The sequence below is a fragment of the Lemur catta genome, chromosome 1 (genome assembly GCF_020740605.2).
Source record: "Lemur catta isolate mLemCat1 chromosome 1, mLemCat1.pri, whole genome shotgun sequence".
In the NCBI taxonomy this organism is placed as follows: Eukaryota; Metazoa; Chordata; class Mammalia; order Primates; family Lemuridae; genus Lemur; species Lemur catta.
The window spans coordinates 123,426,501-123,450,463 of NC_059128.1; the positions used below are offsets into that span (position 1 = coordinate 123,426,501).

The following is a 23,963-nucleotide window of genomic DNA, read 5'->3' on the forward strand; positions in this document are numbered from 1 at the left end:
TAGATTAATGCCTTGGGCTGAGTGCCCAGTTCATAAACACCCCAGTGCCCTGCCCCGGAGTGAGAAAAACGTGTCGGGAGAATGCAGTATCATCAGTCCCGTGGCTGGGCCTCAGCGATGCGAGGGGGAGATGCGTGATAAGTTACTGGGGGTGGGAGTGGACCACCCTGGAGGGAGAAAGCATGGCAGGACTCCCACCCTGGCCGAGACCCAGCCTACAGTCATGTACAGCCATCGTTTCCAAATCGTTTTTCTCTTGGACCCTTCTGGCAAGATGAAAGACCCTATGGACTTCCAGGTTTGCCAAAAAATTGGTTATATAATCTTAGAGTTGGAAGAAACCAGCTGATTAATTCAATCCCCTTCTCCACTCACAGAGTGAAGTGCTCCAGAGAGGGTGGCCCAGGTCACAGCAGCTAATGGCAGAGCCGGGCCCAGGACGGGGTCCCCCAGTCCCAAGGTGCCTGTTTCATCTTCCAGCATCAATGTGGCAAAGGGGTTTCTTCCTCAGCTACATTTTAATATGTGGATTCAATTATCAACCAGCGGGGGGATAAGACTTCCCTCAAACCCTGCATCTCAGTGTGCTCTGAAATGTCAGACTACCTGGGGGGCCTTGGGACACTCATGCTTTGGGCCACACACACGGAGCCAAGAAGAAAAGAGGAAAACAGCCTGTAGTTCCAGCTACTTGGGAGGCTGAGGCAGGAGTATCACTTGAGTCCGGCAGTTCAAGATCAACCTGGGCAATATAGTGAGACCCCATCTCTTAATAAAAAAAGAAAGAAAGAGGAAAACAGCCTACACAAGCTAATAGGAGACAGAGAAAGCCTAAGCTGGGACGAAAGGCATTTTTTAAAAACTCAGAAACAAAAGCTTAGAAGTTTATTGGTCTGACTACTGGAAACAACAAATTGAGAGCATGATGGTGTATGGAATCTCCGTCTGCTTCCAGAAGCGCCAAGTTGGAAGCAAGAGGTGATGCCCACAAGAAGACCAAGGTCTGTATGTTGAAACCCACACACCTCCAGACCAGCATTCTCCCCGTAAGGCACATGCCTATGGATAGCTTCGTTCTCCGTGCACTGAACACCCACATCGTGCCAGGGTTTTCTATATATTCAATTCTCATTTTCGAGCAATGGGAGAGGCAGGGGAGGACACAGAGGCCAGGGATGTGACATGTGCAAGGCAACATGGGTAGTCATGGAGCTAAAAGTCACACCCAGTCCCTGCACTGACTCTAGGTCTCTTTCCAGCATGTCAGCAAGGCTTCGGGAGACGCAAACGGGAGGTTGAACTCCCAGGTAATATTCAGAGGATACCAGTGATCCTGGAACTCCACGGGCCACGGGTCCCTGCATGGCCTAGGCCATGCGAGCCCCTCCCTGTGCAGCCTGCTGTCCTCTGGGAACCAGCCTTTAGGGATTACGGGCAGCTCTTGCACCCACAGCCTAAGACAACGGACATAGGTACATTCATGCAAAATCTTTATTTGGAACACGCGTGTTGCTGAGCAGGCCAGCGGCCACCCTGAAAAAGCCAGGGTATTTACATCGCGCAAAGACAGGCGATCCTGGAAGACATTCTTCTGTGCCTCGCTCGTATTCCAGCTGCCACTCTGCTCATCACCTCAAGGTCCCCTCTGCTGCCCGATCTGGGGGCAGTGACTGCAGCTGGCAAGCGGCCACCACCAACTGTGACTTTCTAGGACTCCTTCTACCTGCCTTGGGGACTCAGTGGTGACCCAAGAAAGGGTGAGCAGATACGAGTTTCTGTGGGGTTTCAGGGCTTTGTCTTCACCAAATTTTAGAAATATATATATATATATATATTTTGGAGATGTTTCCGCATAGCTTCTCTGATAGGCCCGACTGTGAGGGCTCGGACTTCAGCTGACCTGGGTGGAGAGAACTTCATTGATTTTTACAATCCAGAGGGTACTGCTTTTCTCCCCGGCTAGGACAGAGGGTTTTCATTTCTGTGTTCTGCCTCGTGCCTCCCAACTTGAACTTGCCTTTGTCTCCTTCCTGCTCTGTGACAGTGAACGTCACAGACCTCGCCCTGCTGTGGGGCAGGGGTGCAGGGAGGAGGAGGAGGGGGTGCCGCTGCAAGCCTGGCTGGGGCTGGCTTGTGTCTGGGGCCCGGGGGGGGGGGCGAGGTTCCTCCCCAGCCACTGTCATGGGGACGAGCGGCTGGTCACCAGGCTGCCTTTGGGTCTGAGTTTCAGTCCGTGAGCCAAGGCCACAGAACAAGCCCCTCCCTGTCCTCTGCTGCGTTAGTGAACATGAACGTGACAGGGGCTCTTGAAGGTCAAAGCCAGGAATCTGCAGGCACTCGGCCGCCTCCCGACACCCCTGAGGAACACAGGGACGGTTTGAACAGGCAGATTGCTAGACCGCACCGACCTTTTTAAGAGGCCTCAAGCTGAATTTATAGACGTAACCGCTCCCTTTTTGTTTCTTGCCAACAAAATATGCAGGCTGGAGGCCAATCTTCCTTTAATGTTATATTATCATCCCCCCCTTCTTAGCTTAGTGGGTCCCAAAGTGACCAATGCACGCTCCTAGAAAAGGACCTCCCACCATGCAGACTCCTAAAGGCCACTGGAACGTGGCTCTTAAATCCTGTTTTGGGTAGCAACTCTCCTCCCACAAACAGATGTAGACAATCTGCAGTAAAGATAACAAAACAAAAAGAAAATACAAAAGTCCCGCAGGCCTACAACAGCTTCGGCTTCAGAAACACATTCCAGCCCACACCCCGTCTCTCAAGATTCGTCTCCCCGGCACAGACGCATCTTGGCTGCACGACGCCCCCCAACACAAACGTTACCTGCTTGCGAGAACTCGGGAGATGGGAAGTGCCTCTCTAAGCTCAAACACTCGCAGAGAGACGGAGCTCTGTGCACCGGTCACTTTGCAAGAGATGCTACCCTGACACTTGATTGTGTATTATTTAATCATTTTAAACAAACAACAATGAAAAACAGCCAAACACACAAACATACTCTGTGGGGGGCTGACAGGATGGAATGACGGGCTGATGTTGTCCTGCGCCAGTCCCTTCCGCCCAGGGCTGGGAAGTGGTTGTTTCAACACAGCAGTGTCATCGTTTTTCTTTCAGAAGCCCTGAGCCCAGAGGCAGCCAGAGCAGGTCGTTCTGGTGACACAAAAGTGGCCGGGGGCTGGTCTCAGAGTCATCTGAGCTTCCATTAATGACACCCCTTCACCAGCAGCAAAATGGAACCAAAAAAGTTCTTAGAATTTCCACATGAATCAAAACCTCAACCTACAGTTCTAATAAGGAAACCAGGACCCTGAAGAGCAGATTCATGTTTTAGGGGCTTTTGCAAAAGAAATCCACGTGGTTATGAACATGGAAATAATCTAAAGGCCCAAGCAGGGGCTGGCTGCATCTTAGCGAGGAGTTTGCCTCGGTTTGCAGAGCCGTGAGAGGCTGAAAATCGTAACACGGGTATTGGTTTTCAGTCATTCAGAAATTTTCTTCAAAGAAAGGCAATTTATCATCATTTCCCCCTGTTTTGCAAATCGAGAAATACCAATACATTTCGTATATAATTCTTCATATAATTTTTAGTCCAAATGGTCACAATTAGAACCTTTAATTTTATAACCTCCAAATTATTAAACACCAATAGTAAATCATGTGTTTGAGAAAAAAACAGGAACAAATACAAAATATAAAAACCTTTTTTTTTCCAGCCACAAATAATAATGGAGCTATATATGCATGAGAAATAGAAATAATAAAAGAATAGTTAGTACTATGTTCAAAACCTCTGGGAAAGCTATTTTTGATTAGAGGCCATTATTTGTCTCAGAATATAAGTTTAAAATTCAAGTTTTTAAGTTATTTAAATTTTTAAAGTGACCTTTTTCACCAAAAAAAGATTTACACACAGGCTTGAATGCAGAAAAATTAAGGTTGAAATATAAACATTGATAATTTTGACTAAATTTAGAATAGTTTCAAAAAGATATGATATAACAATTTAGAACAAAACAAAATGGAAGAGCATCCTATGTTGGTTGGTTTGAGATATATAAGGGTATAAACATTTTTTTTCTTGAGGATCCTTTTCCTTCTCTTGGGGAATAAGCTAAAATTTAATCCTTTTGTTTACAAGAAAGTCTCTAGATGGTATCAACACAATCTGAGAGGAAATCAGGACAGTGTCAATGTATACGTATGTGTATACACACATGTATGTGTATATGTGTACATGTATGTATGTGTATATACATGTACCTGCGTGCATTTGCATTTGAAGAGAGAAATAGGACCCCACGAAGGTCTCCCGGTGGCTCAGCCCTCCCTCAGTATGACCAGGAGACTGGGTGGGTCACCAGCTAGAATGGGGTGATCGACCTCCTCCCTACTCTGCACTGCCTGGGAAGAGACCGGCCCTGCTCATGGCTGCTGCGACTTCATAGAGCCGAGTTCTGGAGGCAGGTGACTGTGAGCCATAGGTAAAAACCAAGACTGCTGATAAGTGGGGTTGAAAAGGTTTTTTGGGGCTACTTAGAGTCTGCTTTTTTTGTTACGGTCCAAACACGCAAAGCTCTTAGGAAATAAAATCACATAGTACAGATGAGAACAGCCCGTGAAGGCCAAGGACAAATCACCAAGAGCTCACATGTTAGGAATCTGAAATGTTTGAAAATAGATAAGGTGGTTTCTCAAAAAGAAAATAAATAAAGAGAGAGAAGGAAAAAGGGCGGTGGGAGAAGGAAGGAAAGAGGGAAAGCAGGAAGAGAGAAGGGGAGGGAGGGAGAAGGCGGGAAACCATTTAGGGAATGTGAACTAACACAAAAACCTTACTTAGAAAGAAGCAACAAATGCATAAAAAATGCACACACTTTGTGCAGGTTAATGTAATATAAACAGAATACATAGGCCTCGGAATACTTCTGTAATGGCATATACATATATATGTATATGTATATATAGTCCCCAAGCACTTTTAAAAAATATGCAGAGACTAATTCAGGATCATTCTAGATAAAAATACATATTTCTTTAAAGGGGCAGTGGGGGAGGGGAGCAAAGTCTGGTCTTGGGGCAGATAAAACTATGCACACAAAGATAAAACTATGCTTTTTGGTCATTCTAGTTGATATGGCAGCAAAAATTGTCGTAAAGATGTTGGCTGGTTTTGAGAGGGTTATTTTCAAATATAATCTTATAGCTACATTTTTACAAAAATCTTTGTGAAAAGTGTATTTTATTAACCCTGTGATATGTCTGTGTTGACATTTGCGAAGACAGAAGCAACAGCCTCGTGTTCGGGCAAGGGGCCTCCGCTCCACAGCAAAAGCGAACCCTCTCCGGGCTCCTCTCCACGAAGGGACACAGACTCTTAAATAAAATAATACTTCCTTAAAAATCTGCCACCTAACAATTGTTTACATCATAGAAAAATAGCATTTTTGTAAAAAGAAATATAGTTACTTTGTTAAAATGGTCTATTTTAAACCAGCATTTTTTTTCATACAAAGGATTTCTAAATACCCATACAGAAAATAAAATAGACACTACTGAGTGCAAAGCAGGCCATGGCATGTTCGCAGTGATCGAAGTATTTCACCACCAGATAAATAATACTCTTAGGATATTACAGTATAGCTTTAAATCTTTTTAGGAACTTAAAAGATATTGCTTTCATTCTCTGATGGCAGGTTACTTAGAAGTAAAGTTACTTCCAGCAGCAGAAGGCCAAACTGATTAGAAATGGGTCACATGCATTTCTTCACATGTCCCCCGAACTGACAGTGTGGAACAACGGGCAGCAGCCCATGTCCCACGCCCCTTAACGTGAGCACAGGCCGCAGGCCATGGAGACGCACGGGAGGGACTTGTGACATTCACGGTCCTTTCAGACTCATTCGCTCCATCTTCCACGTTTGGGTTCCCACACAGAACCAGGTGACACCAAACCACTTGCCAGCGTGGCCAGATCCATCCTTAAGGAGAGTCTCTGTGAAACTCTTTTCTAGTTAGAAACTCTTTTCTAACTACAGGCGTTGAGTCTTCATGCTGTCAGAGCAGATGGTTTCAACGCGCTCTTGCTCCATCTCCGCAGAGCACTTCCGTGTGGACGGCGAGTGTCCTGGTGGCAGTGGGGAAGGGTGTGGGGCTGCCAGACACCGGCAGCTTTCGGCTGCCACTTGGGCAGGCTGGGCTGGCAGACCAAACCGAGAATGCTCAGCTAACAGCCAGAGTGGCCCACGTGTCACCGCATCTCATCATACCCTCTCCACTCTGCTGGGGTCATACGAATCTGTGAAAAAAAAAAAAAAAAAAGAAAAAACAGAAGAGAAATTAGTGGTTTTTTCAACTGGTCTGTTTTCTGTTTAATCCTCAGACCATAAATTTGTTTAGGAAATAAAATCCATAAGTATAGAAAAGTATATTAATTTTTAGATATTTCCACAACCTTGTTTTCACTGAGGGGTAAGAAACTGTTGTCAAAGGCTGTTCTCAAGCACACGTGTGGTCAGAACCCAAACACGGATGGGCAGCGCAGGCGGCCTGATATCTTCGTGGCCCCTGGCAGGTCACCATGGAAGGCAACTCTCTCTGAGCACGATGTTTCCAAACTGGCAGCTATGCTTGGCTGGTGCTAAGGAGGAATTCTTGTCTTTCTTTTTTTTAATTTTCTTTTCTTTCTTTTCTTTTTTTTTTTTTGGCAAATGACAACGCTAATGAAAGCTTGTTTTAGAATGTGCATCTCTGTGATCAAACACTGTCCTCTGAAGGTGTGGGATGCTGACATCCCAACTGCCTGGCTGGCAGAGAGACACTTCCTGTCTCCCATAGCCACTGGTGCTCACCTGTCAGCACAAGGCTTCTAGAACCTTCACACACAGGCATGTATGAGTCTGGGCCACCACACTGATACATTCTACTGCCTACACTGGAGAAACTCCAATCTGTGCCCAGATGACCTGGGTTTCCAAAACGGGACACCATACAAAGCAGCAGTAACCCTAAATTGCCATTTTCTCAAAAAATTAAAAATAGAACTACATTGTGATCCAGCAATCCCACGACAGAGTGTGTGTCTAAAGGAAAGGAACTCGGTATGGAAGAGAGAGCTGCACCCTGTGTTCACCGCAGCATCACTCACAACAACCCAGACACGGGAACAGCCTGGCCCTCGTGTTCCTGAATGCACGTGTGGACAGAGACACATACACACACACACAATGAAGTATCATCCAGCCTTTAACAAGAGAAAACTCTGCCATTGACAACAACATGGATGCACCTTGAGGACGTTTCAGTAAGTGACATGAGCCAGACATAGAAAGACAAACACTGCGTGATGTCACTAATAAGTGGAATCTAAAAAAAGAACAAAGTTGAATTTGTAGTAACAGAGAGTAGGAAGGTGGTCTACAGGGGCTGAGGGGGGGGAAAGGGGAGATTCCGGTAGAAACCTGGAGCTGTAAGATGAAACAGTACTGGGGACTCGACGCGCAGGGTGGGGACCACCATTCACAATGCTGTGCCCTATACCTGGAACGTGCCAGGAGACTAGGGCTCAAGAGCACTCACCAGACACTCAGAATAATGGTCATGTATTAACTAGCTCGATTGTGGTACTCACGTCACAATGTGTACATATCTCAAAACATCGTGTTCTGAAATAGATATAACTTTTTTTTTTTTTTTTTTTTGAGACAGAGTCTCACTTTGTTGCCCTGGCTAGAGTGAGTGCCGTGGCGTCAGCCTAGCTCACAGCAACCTCAGACTCCTGGGCTTAAGTGATCCTCCTGCCTCAGCCTCCCGAGTAGCTGGGACTACAGGCATGCACCACCATGCCTGGCTAATTTTTTCTATATATATATTTTAGTTGGCCAGATAATTTCTTTCCATTTTTAGTAGAGACGGGGTCTCGCTCTTGCTCAGGCTGGTCTCGAACTCCTGACCTCGAGCAATCCACCCACTTCGGCCTGCCAGAGTGCTAGGATTACAGGTGTGAGCCACCGCGCCTGGCCTTAGATATAACTTTTATTTGTCAAACATACCACTATAAAGTTAGGGGAAAAGAGAAAAAAAAAAGTCTCAGCACAGTGCAAAAAAGTGATTCGTTACCAAAAAATCTGGAAGGACGATACAATTTGATAGACAAACAATTGCAAAACCATCTTTTCTGAAATCCATCAGACAGTTGTGCTTTAAGGCCACAGAGACTCCAACTTTTCCAGCAGCAGAATCTCTCACCATGTCCTCCTCGTTCCTTTTCAACATGCTCGGATGTCTTTGGGATACAATGGGCACCACAGCTGCAGCGACCGGGACAGCATGTAGGGCACTCTGAGTGGGACACGCAGCCCGGGTTGGGGGTGTCTGCGTTCAGGAAGCGAGTCAGCTCCTGCGCAAACTCCGTTAGCTGCCCCCACGGTTGGTCTGGCCAGAAGGCAGCAGAGTCCACGCACGTTAGCGCCTTCTAACACCTCGCAGGGACCACCCACCGGGAACGACACCAGGCAGTGCCCACTGAGCCCCGCATGGGGGTGCCCAATCAGCCTCCCCATGTGCCCGTTCCCAGAGGACCCTCCTGTGAGCAGTGATGTCTTTTTCTCCACTGAGAATGAGACTCGAGGTCACTAATGGACGAGAATGTGTAAAGGTCACACTTCGGCTCGTGGGAGGCCTGGGAGAGACTGAGCATCTACTGAGCCTGAAGTGACACAGACACGGGGGACTGAGCAGTTCCCCTCGGTGTCAGGTGCCCCAGAGACACCTCCGCAGAACGAACTCGCCACCTGCAACCCCACGGTTGAAGCAGGGCCCAGGCCCAGGCCCAGCAAGCCCCGGGCAGAATTCTGCAGAACCAGCTCTTTCTTCAGCTCCTGGACATCTAGGTCCAATAAAAATACAATGTGAGCCCCATGACATTATTTTAAATTTTCCAGTAGCCACGTTAAAACAAATAAAAGGAAACAGGTGAAATTCACTTTAATGTTTACTTCACCGAATATATCCAAAATATTATCAACATGTAATCAATATGAAAACTATTCAGATGTTTTGGATTCCTTTTTCGTACTAAGGCTTTGGAATCGGTGTGTATTTTACATGTGCGGCGCAACTCAGTGAGCTGCACTGCAGGTGCTCAGTGGCCAGATGTGACATGGGACTGCCACACGGGGTGGCACAGTGCTTCCCCAGAGCACTTACAGGCCTGCGTCCCGTGGGCTCCGTTTCAGCGGGTGACAGCCCTCGAAGGCCTGGCCCTGGGGACATTCCATGTACTAACACCCTGGAAAGCCGCTGTCCCTGGAGAGGAGCTAGTGTCTGGCCCGTGGGGGATGATTACGCCTTCCCAGATCCCCCTGGGGCCTCGGCTGACCTCCCTCCTTGTTCTTTGCCATTGCACATTAAGGCTTTGCAGCAGAGGCTGGTGGAACCAGGAGGCTCCGTGTCCACCAGGGCCCGTGACTGCCTGTCGAATTGGGATGTGAGCCATCCAGCAGAGATGGGATTCTGTGACCTGAACTCGTTTTGAGCTGATTCCTTAGTTACAGCCACAAAAGACCACAGAAAAGTTGTCAGCTGAAGTGACTGCCTTTAATCTGAAACAAAGGTACTTCGTGATATCATTGGTACAACACAACACAGAGAACAAGGTTCTAGAAGGGTGTGGGGTGCAGGGGACCAGAGATGGTCATGGTTTTACAGTTCCAGAACAGAGTGTGGTTGAAGTGGGCTGTGACTTCAGGAGCGACGAAGTGGCTGCAGCACCCTGGGGCCTCGGGGACAGGAGTAGGGGGTGAGGAGTCTTGTATGTAAAGCGGTAAAGTTCATCAGAAGGAAAACAAAGCCCCAGAGCTCACTGGTGACACGGCCACAGGCTTTACTCTAGCTTGCGAAGTAAGGGTGTGTGGAAAAGTGGACACATGTCAGAAGTTCCGCTACCTCAATCCCACGACCTCTGTTCATACAAGGCCCCATGACCATCCCATGAAAGGCTCACGGGGCCACCTGAGCAAAGCCAAGGTAAGACGCTGTCCCCAGTGGTGCCCTGCTCTTCAGTGAGTCACAGGCCGCATGACAACGTTTCAGTCAGTGACAGACCACACCACTATGCTGGGCCCGTGAGCTTCCAACGGAGCTGAAAACTCCCATCACCCAGTGACATCGCAGCCGCCGTGACACTGGCACAACGACGGTGTGAACTTAGCATGGCCTCAGTGTGCAGCATTCAGAAAGTCTACGGCGGTATAAAGGGATGTCCTAGACCCTCACGTCCATGCACCACTGACTTGCCCAGAGCAACTTCCAGTCCTGTCAGCCCCTTCCGTGGCCAGTGTCCTACACAGATGTACCACTTTTTATCTTTTGTACCGTATTTTTACTGTGCCTTTTCCACGTTTGGATGTGCTGAGGTACCCAAACACTGCCTGCCGCACCAGCACGTGACGTGCCGTACGGGTGCACGGGCTGCATGCAGCCATGTGTGCAGCAGGTTCCACCGTCTATGCGTGTGTAAACACCCTCTGCGATGCTCAGACAGTAGCGAATCACATAGCGACACGGTCACCAGAGCACATCCCGCCATCAAGCCATGCGTGGCTGTGCTTGAGAACACCCGGGGTGGCTGTCGGCACCTGCAGCTCTCTGCCTGCAGATTTGGGGCCATTTTATTGTATATTAACAAATGCATCAGATGGAAAGGGGGAAAAATAATCAAAATTTTTAGTTGTTGGTAACTACATTTAAAAATAAATAAAAAGGTCACAAGGGAGATGTGTCTAATGGCTGGGTAAAGTTAGAATGTGCATCATTGGGGGTTTTCAGATACCGCCCGGACTTCACTCACATGCCAAATGGGCAGGCTAAAAATTGAGGGCATCACTGAGCTAGAAACGTCATGGCACCAAACACTCTCGAAAATAGGTGCCCATGAACTGAGACACAGAAATATTTACTGTTTACAAACTGGTGTTTTTATTATAACAGGATTTGTCTTATTTTAAAATCTTTACAATTCTTAGAAAGAGGTAGGATTGATAAAGTCATCTTGATTTTACAGATGAGGAAACTCACTTTAGAAGCCTATGCCAAGTTTCGGCTAGTCCTTAAAACGGAGTGGGCATATTTTTGGGGGGTGGGAGGAGGCTAGAGCCTATAAAAAAAAAAACAAAAAAAAAACCCCAATAGCTCAAACAATGGGCCAGGCGACACTTCCTACCATAAGGGCAAAGGCTCCGTGTGTGGGGTGCTCACTTCCTCAGCCAAGATGGCCCCTGCTGATCAGAGGATCCCCCAGAGCCCGGCGAGTGCAGTGCTGCCATCACGGGTTCTGCGTGAGGAACACGGCAACACTGGCCAACGGCCCTAAGAATCACACTGCGTCTCTGGAAAAATCTGAGGAGTACACAAGTAGAATTTTTTAATAAAAATTTCTGGATTCTTCCAGTGGAAACAACTGTTTGTTTCCATGTATTTCTAAAGTCTTGGATTTCAAGACAGAACATGAAAAGGAGTGGGAGGAGAGGAGCCGCCTGTTGGAGGCAGCATGGGAGGAGGGAGGGGGTGGCCCCCAACACTGGTGGGGCGCAGTTTTCCCCTAACTGTGGAAAGGACTCCGGACTGAGTGACAGAGGCCCCTCCAGCTGGGCTTCACAAAGTAGACCTTTCGATATTTATCTCAACTCTTCTTCTCATCATTTCTAGGATACAGGATTGATTCCCAGTCTCTGAGGAGTGTCTGAAACAGAGATCCCAAGAATTCTCTGGGTCTCCATGTCAGAGCTGAGATGGTGAAACCTTGTTTGGGGAAAACCACTGCTACCATGATGGGAAACGGCCCTGTGGTTTCATGAATCAGAGAAGCCTCCAAAAACACACCAGCGTAAGGCGGAGGCGGAGGGGCCCAAAGACCTGCAGAAGGCCTTGTCTCGGATTAAGTCAAAACTTAGCAGACTTTAAGAAACATAGCTGGTGGGTGGATTATCTGGGGGTGGGGTGTTGAGAAAGTCCAAATTGTTAATTTTATCTAGTAAAGCTTTTAAAGTCTCGTGAATGGTGTGGTGGTGAAAACAAAAAAAAATGGGAAGGCAAAGAATTTTGGAAGGTGCAAATGCAAGACAGAGCATAATGGGACAGTTCGTAGAATCAACCCGGGATGTCATTTTTATTAGGTTAATAAAGAGCAGTGCGGGCTACTCGAGTGAACGCCTGTCATTCTAGGAGGAGAGGACAGGGTGGAAATTCTACGGTCTCCAGCGAGATTTACCCAGGAGCCTGCACCAACGCTGGAATACTTCATTGACTTACTTCTTTACATGAAGAGGCCCAAAATGTTGTTTATGTAGATAATTTTACATAATTGCATGGACAATTTCTATAGAAATATAATCATTTAAAATATACTACAAGATCTTGATTCTTAAGGAGAGCTTCTGAGGTAACTCTCTGAAAAGGAATAATCTTTTGATAAAATAATTCACAGGGTCAAACTTGATCTTTTCTGAACATGCAGATTTACATTTTCCACCACCCTGGTATGTTTTATGACCTAAGGACTCCAAACGCCCAGGGAGCCCCTGCCCTCTGGCCGCACTCCTCACCTGGGCACCAGAAGTCTTGATCAGCGCACTCGTCCTCTGGTGCTGCCAGATGCTCACTTGCTCCCGAAGAGATGCCCTCCTTACAGACGGAGAGTGAGGGGCCCACTCTCCACGCCCGGTCCCCACCGCTGAGGGACACAAAGCCTCCGGGTGGCCCGGGCTGGCCCCTGGCAGACTTCAGTTCCTCGGGCTCCTCCATGGAGTCGGCGCTCCGGAAGCTCAGGAATCTCATCCGAGACACTGAGCTCACCTCCTTCATTCTCATCAGACGGTCGGGGGCTGCTCTCCTAGGCGGGGAAGCCAGTTTCTCTTGTAAACTCTCAATCACTTTGGAGGGGCTTCGGAGCCTCTTTTCTGAGCCCGCCACACTTGGGGTCCTTTCTACAAAATGGAACAAAGTGGACCTGAAGGGGGGTTTTGCCCCCACATCCTGTTGGTCGAAGGAGCTGGACTCCAAGGGGCTGAGGTGAGGCTCAGGGCTGGAGGCGTCGCTGGCGATGCCCCCGTCCACACCTGAGTGCTCGGACACCAGGGGAGCCTGCCTGGCACTGTCCCTTTCCCCCACAAAGAGGGGGCTCTTGGTCCAGCCGCACTTCCTCCTGCCATAAAAGGCATCGGCAGGCACCGTGGGGCCATCGGACGTGGCTGAGCTGGAGGATGGCTCATCCCTGGGGGACTCTGAGCCGCAGGCACTTGCGTCAGGCTCAGGAGGCTGGCTCTGCCCCGCTCGCCTGGTGCCCCGCAGGAGGGACTCCACAGCCACCTCGATGCCCAGGATCCTCGCAGCCCTTGCTTGCAGGGACTCGCCCGGGGAGATTTCTACGGCTTTCCCCAAAGACCCCTCTACCTCGCTGGTGCTCTGCCCTGGTCCCACGGAGAGCCCCACGGACCGCAGGTCGGGTGCCGAGAGCCCGCGGTTCTTGCTGGTCAGGGAGAGAGGGAGCCCCGTGCCCCTGTCTCTCCCACCATGGACCCCGGGAGGGCCTGCTGAGCTGGGTGTCACAGAAATGGAAGCGCCAGGGAGTCCCTGACTTTCCTGGGGCTCCCTCAGCTCAGCCGGATAGGATGTGGACACTGGCTTTGTGCCACTTGGTCTGGAAGACATCATGCCCTGCACAGGTGCTGGGCTGACCACTGGCTCACTCACTGCACTGCCAACCTTCTGGCGTGTCTCCTCTGTGCTCCAGCTGCTGTCTGCCGACCAGGGAGAGTCCGCTCTGCCACCCTCCACCTGCAAGGGGCCCAGGGGTGGCGGGCGGCCAGGCCCAGACTCCTCGCTCCAGCTCTCAGGCTTATGCTCGCCTTTTCCCGCCCTGCACACAGGGCCCTCCAGCACCTGCACGTCCTGCTGCTGCTCAGCGCTCCTCCCCGGGCTGTGTTCAGGGAAGCCCGGATCCCCGGGTCTGGCGTCGGCGCCGTCCTCCCACCGCGGTTCTGCCTCGCTGTCCTCACCGGCGCTGCTGCCGCTGCTTTCTGCCCCCTCCTGAAGCTCCTTGTTAAAACTTTCCAACTGACTTATCAAATCCCAGGGGCGACGACTAACCGGTTTCAGGAGAAACTGCCCAAACAGCTGTTTGCTGTTGCACGGGCCCGTGGGCTCCCCTTTCACCACCTCCCGCGGCGGCTCGGGGCTGGCCCGGGGTCCGCGGCCATCCACGCGGGGCTGACTCCAGCCCGCCCTTGGCCCAGGCGCCTGATGTGTAGACGAGGACGTCCCTGAAACGCTGCCGGAGGGGCTGAGGGACCTTTGACCTTTCAGGTTTTTAGCATCTGGCCTCTGTCTGTGGTCACCAGAAGCCAGCGCCGCGTGCGTCCACGCTCGGGAGGCCGCAGGGCCTGAGCGTTCTGCAGTGGCCACAGTGTCGCTCCACCCTCCCAGCTGTGCGCCCGGGGGGAGCCGAGTGCTCTCCGGGTCTTCGGGGAAACTGGTCTGCGTTTGCTGGTCCCGGTACTGGTGCCCTGGCCAAGAGCCAGCGCACTTGAGTGCTCTGTGTGGTGCGAGGTGAAGGACTCTGAGGTCAATTGTGTCTTTGTCGTCTTCTGGCCCCCCCAGATCCTGCTTCTGGAACTCCGTCCTCCCGCCCATGCTGCGCGTGAGAGCCTGCAGCTCCAGGTCGGTGGCGGACGCGCTCAGCACGCTCTGCTCCCGCAGTGCCGCGCGGCGGTGGGGCCCGCGCTCTGCGCCCGCGCCCGCTTTCAGGTCATTGTTGTTCGTGTCCGTCTCAGGCAGGTGGGCCTCGGACTTGACCGGGATGGAAACCAAACAAAATATAGTCTCGCTTGTTTTCCTCTTCGAACTTTTCTTGGTCTGAATCCCCGTTTCGAATTTTTTGAGCTTGGCTTGCGCTTCGCAGGCACCGTCGCCCTGCGAGTTTGGGGAGGAAACCTGGCCCTCCGTGTGTCTGCGCTGGCTACCCCCCACGTCCGGCCGCTGTCCTCTCACGACACAGGTGTCTCTTCGGTCGGGGAAGCCGCTGTGCTCTCCGTCCCTGGGGAGCTGGCCCCACAGCCACCAGGGCCTGGCACCAGGGCTGCTCTCATCCCCTGACAGGGGTGTCAGGCTCTGTGGGTCCAGCATGGCACCATGGGGCTGCATCTTCCCACGAGGTGGCTCTTGGGGAGTGACAGGACTGGAGTCACGTGACTTACCATCAAGCTTCGCTCCTTCGCAGAAACCCTGCGGTTGCGCCAGTCTGATGTGTCGTATCCGCGGGTCGTCGAAGGGGATGTACTGAACGGAGCTGCCGTAGGCAGTGGCAGGTCGCGGGTGTGCAGGGGGCCCTCGCGGAGAGCGGGGGCTCGCGCCGTACTCGCTCCCAGGGCCCCGGGGGCCGGGAGGAAGCTGCCCGCCAGCCCCGGCCTTCTCAGCCGGAGGTCCGGGCGCTGTGTCTTCCAAGTAGGGGTTTGGGATGTTCAGCGGGGGCGACCTGTACGATGGCGGAGGCACGTACACTGGCGGCTCCAAGCCGGGGTCGCATGCACAGAGCTCGTGCCTGGACACGTGCGGGTCGGTCCGCCGGCCGTCCTGTGGGTCGCTGCTTTCCACGCCTCCCCAGCGCGGCTGGTGTGAGCCATAAGACGGGGGCTTGAGGGGTCTCCCAAACTTAGGCCGGGGCAAAGGCACTGAGGCACCGCCCTTCTCCGGGTGCTTTGCGGGTTCCAGAGTCGGCACACCATTTGGAGGATACAGTGGCATTTTAGGTAAACGTCCGTCGCTTAGCGGAAGGGGAATGTCCGTGCAGCTCAGGCTCTCGGGGGAAAGGACTCTAGGCAATGACTGGGATTTCCTCTTGTTCTGGGAGCTCAGCACATGCTCCCCTTGAACCAGCGGGTACAGGTCATGGAATAATCTCTCCGCACTGCCGTCAGACATCTGCCTCCCCACCTTCCTGGGCTGCTCCCCGATCCCCTGGCTGATGTCCTGCCACTTGGCAGGAGCTGGCACTCTCAGCTCTTCTTCCCAAACTGCCTTCTTCATCACATTCTCTGTCCTTCCTCCGACTTCCCAGGGTCCCTCCCTCATGTGGCCAGGCAGGCTGTGGGCTTGGGCCATCCCTCTGAGCTCCAGGTCCTCTCGGTCCCGCGGGCCCAGCACGCTACTGACTTCGCGTCCTCCTCTTCTCCGGCAGGCCTGGCTGCTGCCAGCCTGGGGCTGGGAGCACCACGCCGAGGTGGGTTGATTATAAAACCTACAAAACAAAGAAGCATGGACGTCAGGCACAGAAGAAACATGTTCTTCTCTCTGGTGTTCGAAATCAAACTCGGGTCAGCACCTTTGAAGAACTGGTTCCCAACCCCAGGACTTGCCAACCTTAAAGAAAACACGTCCTATTCGCTGTGGCTGGAGGATAGCTGTGTGCTTTGCCCTCGGCGGGCTTCCCACAAGAACACGGGGATGCTGGGTGTGCTGCAGAGACGGCAAGGCCCTCACAACTTCAGAATGCCCAAGCAATCAGGGGCAAACACGCAGCAGTGTGGGCCGGACCACGGGGAGCACCTTCCTGCTCCACCCAAACCTACCGAGCAGTCTCTGGGGGTGTCTGGGCACCTGCCCGAGAGCAGTGGTTCTTAACGTTTAAACGAGCATCGGGATCACTGAGACGGTTGCTGAGATGCGGATTTCTGGGGTCCATCCCCGGGTTCTCACCAGGTAGGTCTGGATAGGGCTCATAACCTGTGTGTCTAACAAGTTCGCAGGTGACCCCTGATGCTGCTGGTCCTGGGACCTCACTTTGAGAACCATCACTGTTGGCTGCTGTCAACCGTGACTGCACACTAGAAACCAGAAGGACGCTAAACATTCCAGAGCCCAGGTGGTATCCTAGATGCACTACATCAGAATTTTGGAAGTGGGGGACATAATGGGTGGCAGCAACTACGCATCAGATTTCTCCAGGTCTCCCCAGATAGTCCCAATGTGCAGCCAAGGCTGAGAACCACAGTCCTGGCAGGGTCCCCACCCTTCTCTGCTGGTGAGAATCACCCAGTGGGCTTGTGAAATATACACACAACCGAGCCTCTGCCCCTAGAAGTTCAGATCTTGTGGGTGTGGGCAAGACCCCAGGCATCTGCATTTTTAACAAGCATCTCCAAGGACCCTTGTCCTTGGGAGATTTGGGAACACCGCTAGGGCTGTGAGACTGACAGGAGGAAGGGGGGGGGGTTCTGTTACTGGAGCGAAACTCTCTGTGAGGCAGGAGAGGGTGGCGTCCAACACTGGCAGCTGTGCGCCACCTGGCTGCATGTCAGAACTTCCCCAGACACCCAGGGCCCAGCCCGCATATGTGCACTTAACAGGTCTAGAGAGGAGACGACACCGGTATATTCAAAACCTCCCCAAATGATGCCAGCACAAGCCTAGAGTTTAGAATCGCGATTCTGATGGAACCAGGGAAGGTATCTGAATAACGCTGTTACACTGCGCAGAAATATTAAGCTACTCCCTACAAATGACCAGAGACTAGCACTAGAACAGAGAACAACCATTACTGAAAAGAAGCTCAGAGGACTCAACTGTTGTGATTAACCATGGGCCAAGCAGAAGTTTGTTTCAAGTCTAAAATTGCTGTCTGTGTTTTAAATTATTAAAGGAATACGTATTCATTGTTGACAATGAGTGTTGGAAGAATACAGGAAAGTACAAAACCAAAGTCGCTGTAGCCTTTCTACTCACAGCTGGTGCCTCTGACATACATCTTCTAGTCTATGCGTGTGGGAGGACGTGGATTTTCAAATAGCCGCAGCAGTCTCAGTGGTCTGCTAGGCGTCCCGACACTTAGACCACAAACAGCTCACACTTACACAGTGATTCCAGGGTACGAGGTCCGTAATTGCTTTCTGCACATTAACTCATTTAAGCTCTGCCACATCCTTCTGAGGTCGGAACTGCCATCATCCCCATTTTCAGTGGGGGAAACTGAGGCATAGAAGTTAAGTAACTTGCTTAACACTAACATTTATTGGGCACGTAAGCTATGTCGTGCATTGTGCTAAGCACGCCAAATAAATCACTTCATTTAATCTTTACAACCACCATTATTTCCCCCTTTTACAGGTAAGGAAACTGAGGCATGGACAGGTTAAACAATTTTCCCAAGTCATATAGTCTGTAAGGAGTTGGGAAAGAATTCCATTCCAAGAAGTGTGAACATAAAGCCCACTCAGTTAACCCTGCATTTTACTTCTTTAGAAAAATTCCTCAAGTGCTTGATTTTAAGGGATGAATAGTATTCTATACGTATATGATTAACTTAAGCATCATCCAGATGTTGGACACCAGTGTGGATTCTGTTCTCAAACACCTAATGCAGGTCTCAGATTATTTAGAACACATCCTCAGAAATGAGGCGGGCACACTGTGGGGTGTCGTGTCATAGGTATGGTCACCCTGACCCAAGCTAAACCATCCCAATACACAGTCCCCCGCAGTGCAGGGGAGAGCTGGTCTTGCTTATTTTCTTTCCATAACTTGTCATTATTTTAATTTTCATTTCCTTGATTGCTAGGGAGGTCAGTTTTTCTTTCTCATGCACTTCGATGTCACCAAACCATATTTGGTGGTTTCAGATGACTCCTCCAGCGCAGCCTGCTTTTCAGCTGGGGCACAGCAGAGTGGAACGTCAGAAACAGAGAGGTGCCCCAAGGCCACCAGTGCTGCGCAGCAACCGTGTGCAAAGGCGCCGGAGAACCAGTCCCAGCACACAGGCAGACGCTGCCGTTCTGTAGGAGCCCTGGCAAAAATCTATATTCTTATTCTTATTTTGGAATTACTTCTTTGCCTTAAAAGGTGAGGACAGCTCCTCCAATCCCGTGTCCATGCCCATCCCTTGATAATTTATCAAGCAGCCACTTACAGAAAAGCTTGTTATAGGCTGAAAAGGCAGAAAATACTCAAAATCAATTTGAGGCAAAGCATTTGCCACTGAGCGGCCTAAATGCTTCTGAGTTTGCTACTCACACGTGGCGTGGCGCAAGCTGCCTTAGCACTGGGTGTGGTAGGAGGTCACCGTTTCTTTGTTGCTTTTGTTGTCACTACAATCACCTTGTGAACATTTATGTTTTGAATGCTGAGCAGGGCACTTCCTGGGTCAGTTTCTACATGGTTAAGTCATTTTGGAAGCTGCCGCAGGCCTCCTTGCAGGCTGCCTCCCCCCACCAGCAAGTGCCCCCTTAGGTGAGCCGGCCTAGCAGCTCCAGAAGCCACTGTCCCTTCCGTTGGGGGCACCTGTGTGACTGCCTTTCAGCACCCTGAGAAGCACTGTAGAAGATACACCACTGAAAGTCTTCAGCACCCACTGGCTGCAGGCTCTCAGACCCTAGAAGGTCCAAGGGTGAGACTTAAAAACCACAACTTGATAAGATGCCCCGATTGTCACAGAGCCCCTGCGGACGTGGGCTTGCTACACCATCATCCTCATTCCTTACAGTCCTGTGAGCATCCCTCTGAAATACCCAACTGCAAGGACAAGACTGCACTTTGTGGCTCTGGTCCATTTTCTTGGCTGATGCTCGGTTTCCAGAGTGCAGAGAGGTGGCTGTAACCCTAAAGTACTACTTGTGCACGAACATGGTGTCAGCAGAATCAGACAGATAAAAAATGACACAAATAGGACAAGAACACAAACAGGCTGCCACCTTCTACAGCAGGAACGTGGTCAGTTTTCTTCTCCACCCAAAATGTTACGTTACCACTTTAGCTTGGTCACGACCGACATACATCACTGGCCGAAATGGCTAAGTGTTCTTGGTTAAACTTTCTTCTATTTGCACAATCCATCAAAATTCCAATGTAATGAAAATAACAAGTCATCTGGGAAATTCTGAATAATCTATTTTAAGATAATAGTCCACGTGACATAGAAAACTATAAAAATGTTTAATTAATAAACATCTATTTTGTACCCAGCGAAGCCGGGCTCTGGCAGGCACCAGTAGGACACATGGGATAGTTCTGGCAACTTTGTCCTTCAGACACGTCGCCGAGTGCAGATTCTCTCCTGGTTGCGCCGTGGGATGCCCGCTCCTAGCTGAAATGAGCGGAACCTCGCACCGCTCCAACGCCAACAGCATGTTTTTAATACCTTCAAGGAAATAAGACAAGATCAAATTTTTCTTTTTAGAAAAATCAAACTAATAATTTACATTTTTTAAAAAGTTAACAATGGGACTTCTTACGAGAACATGCTGAACACATTAACACAGGCTGGGAAAAAGGACAAGGAACCCACATGGCACGAGACAGCCACACAAACCGCATCAGCAAGTTCCCAGCATGAGCGGGGTCTCCACGCAGGATTCCTGAACTAACAGGACAGAGACGGGACGGAAGTGACACCTGCTAACAACCCCATGTCTCATCACAGAAAGGACAGATGAGGCCAATGAAATTATTGATAAAAACCACTTGGAAAATATTCAAAATATGAACATGTCTAATGGAAAATTAGCAAACCTATTCACTGCACATACAAGAAAAGTTAGGAGAACTTCCTGTTAGCTCACATCACTCATTCTCAAGCACAGTAGAAAAATGATGCCCTTCTTTTAAAACTAAGTAGAAGTGTACTTAGAATGGCAATATTTGAGGTGACTTTAACCAGTGTCCCACATGCTCTAATTATCTTCTCAGTGGACTCTGAGGTCCTCACGAGCTGTGCTGACTTGCTACCATCTGGGCAGCTGCAGCCCAGCGCTGGCCCAAGGCCCAGGGATGCAGCATAGACGTGTGGTTTAATCAAAACAAAAATGAGTAGAGGCTTCTTGTGTGCCTGGCTGAGCCAGGGTTCCACGGGAAGTGAAGCAGACGCTGCAGTTACCCCTTCCCTCCTCCATGAACAAAATCCTGAACCTGGACCTCCGTGGGCAGGCCTAAAAGTCCAGTCAGTTGCACTTGACTGTGACAGTCAGGGTAGGGGGCATGGAAACCCCCCAAAGCCATGTCCCGGTTATGTGATTCCTCCCGGGTTCCCAGGTCTGCAGTCTGGCAGGTGCCCACTGCTGTGGGTCACCTTCAACTCTGGTGTCATGTTCTGGATGTTGTGGCACTTTGCCCAGCCCATTCCCTCAAAAGCCATACCTCTTCCAGAGGGGTCAGGCCTTGGCAGCCAGATGGACAAGCTGAGCATGAAGGTTGCAGCGATCACTTAAAGAACCAGGAGAACCTCACACCTGTGATCCTGGCACTTTGGGAGGCTAAGGCAGGAGGATCGCTTGAGGTCAGGAGTTTGAGACCAGCCTAGGCAACATAACAAGCCTCCAGCTCTACCAAAAATTTAAAAATTAGCCAGTCGTGGTGGCTATAGCCTGTAGTCCCAGCTACTTGGGAGACTGAGGCAGGAGGATCGCTTGAGCCCAAGAGTTTGAAGCTGCAGTGAGCTATGATTGTGTGTTGTCCATATGAAAAAAAAAGAACGAGGAGAAACTTTCTCTCTAGGTTGGCAGAAGGCATCTCTCTAGTTCACACTCACCTGCCCCAGTGTTAGGTGCCTGATATGCTGTGACAAGGTCAGACATCCTCCCCTACAGAATTTGCTCTTAATGCTCATCTGGCCTAGAAGTCTGCAATTTCACTTTTCAGCATGCCTTGGTGTACTGCAAATTACCCTCTGACACAGGGCAACAAATTGGCTAATTTTGGAAAGAGGAACTAAGGGGTCAGGAGAAGATTAAGACTGCAGTGTAGAGGTTAGCATAAATTAAAGATCAGTCAGAAAAGATAACGCTGCTCTGAAAACATAATGGAGGAATCTCACTATTCAGCAAAGTCCAGTTGGAACACGAACTGCAGGTTGCACTGGCAGAACTCTAGCTAGAAAATCCACCAACGCCTGGTCAGACTGCTCATGTCCTGTTAGGCCTGCCTGCTGCCACGTCCCTGAGAATGACTGTAGAGGAGAAACAGCACAGATGCAGCTGAAATAAAGTACCTGGCAGACTATTCCAGGAGGTTCCTTTTTGTTACTTCTTTAAAAATACACAAAAATAATAATGGGTCTGCGAGAGGAAGCATAATAAATTTTTGGACTCACAAATGGTGCTACATTTAGACATACGAATGAGGGGTACAGGGAAACAACTCAGAGGCACCCGAGTCATCAGCCCATCCAGTGGTGACTAAGTCGGACACACCTTGGAAAAGGGCCTTCTGACAAACCTGGCTGAAAGCCCTGGAGGTCACACTTCCTCGGCCACACAGGCTCTGACTTCTTGGGCTTAGGTCTGGCTTCCACAAAGATGAGCTCAGAATGAGAAAAAAGAAATCATTTTGGAAGCCATCCCTGCTGCGGTGCCAACTGGCTATGCCACAGGCCCACAGTACTTCTAAAATGCTGATGGCTAAAAATGGACCCAAATCGCTCTTCTGTGGTTGCCAGTAGTTTTCTGGAATCACCTTTGGGCGAGGACTTTAACTCAGACTTATGATTTTGCAGGTTTAGTAAAGACCTTTTGCATGTGCAAGGTGAGGGAGAGACTCACGAGGGCTCCAGAGGCCCTGCCTCAAGGACTGGGGTTTGGGGTTCTTGCTTCCTTTTCATGAATGAGTTTGCAGCTGGTGCTGATATGAAGATGGAGCCATCCCAGAGACTGTGGTGACAATTCTAGCAGTATATCTTTTTAATGTATGTAACCAAATCAGGGACTGAGAAAGCCACTCATGGAAGGGGTACTTCCGAAGTTAAGTCTCGTTCATGCGGACCACTGACAAACCTGCGCTCAGAGAAGGAAAAGGAGAGAGAAGTAGGCCATGGGGAGGGAACACAAACGCAGGCAGGGGGTAAAAGGTCCCCGTGGAGGGAGAGGGAAAATGATGCCACAGAGAACAGGCAGGCGGGCGTGGCGGGGGCCACCCAGGTGGGCGCTGGCCTGAGCTCTGAGCTGTCCTCCATGCAGAGTGCTGGAACCCCTCATGGTGAGCCACGCACCTCTGAACAACATCCTCTCTACAACTGCACTTCTGAGAGAAGAAAGCTGTGCCACAAACCCCCACTTCTGCTCAGGTCAGCTGTTTCAATGAGCCCACTATTTTACAGATTAAAATGGCAAGGACACACCAACGACTTGGAATCGAAAGGCAAGAAGACACCCTGGAGTCCCCTTACACAGCAGAAGCCCCCAGACACGTGCTGACACTCCTATCCACACCAGGACCCCGCGGACAGACCCCTGGCCCTGCACACAGCAATCAGCCCACATCCCATCAGGACGCAGGGACCTCCCCGAGCCTGCGGGAAGCCTGCCAGCAGGGTGTCTTCTCAGGCAGGGCCAGGGAGCACTGGGGAACCTCGAAACCCTATCTCCTTGCACCCCCGGGAGGGGCTCGGGTCGCACAAGGGGAAGAGAGGACAGGAGCTGCGTCTCTGTCTTAACGTGGTGCTAACGTTAGATCTGTGTTGTCTTTTTCTAAGTCGTAATCAATAGGCCCTGACAATAGCAGGAAACGCGCGACGGCTCCGTCAGGACAAGACTCTGCCCCTCCGGGACGGCTGGTCTCCGAGGAGGAAGCTATACCCGTTTTCACAACAATGTAGAGCAAAGCAGTATTCAGTTTCTTAAAACAGAGCAGGAGCAGTGAGCTCTCGTCTGTCTTCTGTCACTTACGCACAGTAGGAAAGGAGATTGTTTCGGTATTTTCACATTTTCTCTCTAATAAGGATGAATCAGACGTTCATCAAGTTAAACCATCTCCACTCGTGCAGCCCCCAGAGCCCCACCGCAGACACGAGAAAACAGCCCCCCGGCTGCTCTTGTCCCTTCCACTCCCCGTCACCACACTCACTTTCATTCGTTCATTCATTCATTCATCCAGCATTCATGGCGCGCTGTCCATGCCTCGCACGCGGGGCTCTTTGGACACCA

The 23,963-nt window shown here is 50.4% G+C and overlaps 1 protein-coding gene across 1 annotated transcript in view; it reads right to left on the reverse strand.

Annotated features, from left to right (window-relative positions):
- Nucleotides 1–1,473: 1,473 nt before the first annotated feature.
- The window catches only part of JCAD (junctional cadherin 5 associated), a 38,927-nt gene continuing 16,437 nt past the window's right edge, over nucleotides 1,474–23,963 (reverse strand). Inside the window, exons 3-4 of the mRNA XM_045532930.1 lie at nucleotides 12,609–16,297; nucleotides 1,474–6,304 (exon numbers count right to left, since the gene is read on the reverse strand). Of these exons, the coding sequence (XP_045388886.1) occupies nucleotides 6,270–6,304; nucleotides 12,609–16,297 (3,724 nt within the window). The 3' untranslated portion in view covers nucleotides 1,474–6,269. The remainder of the gene's footprint in view (nucleotides 6,305–12,608; nucleotides 16,298–23,963) is intronic.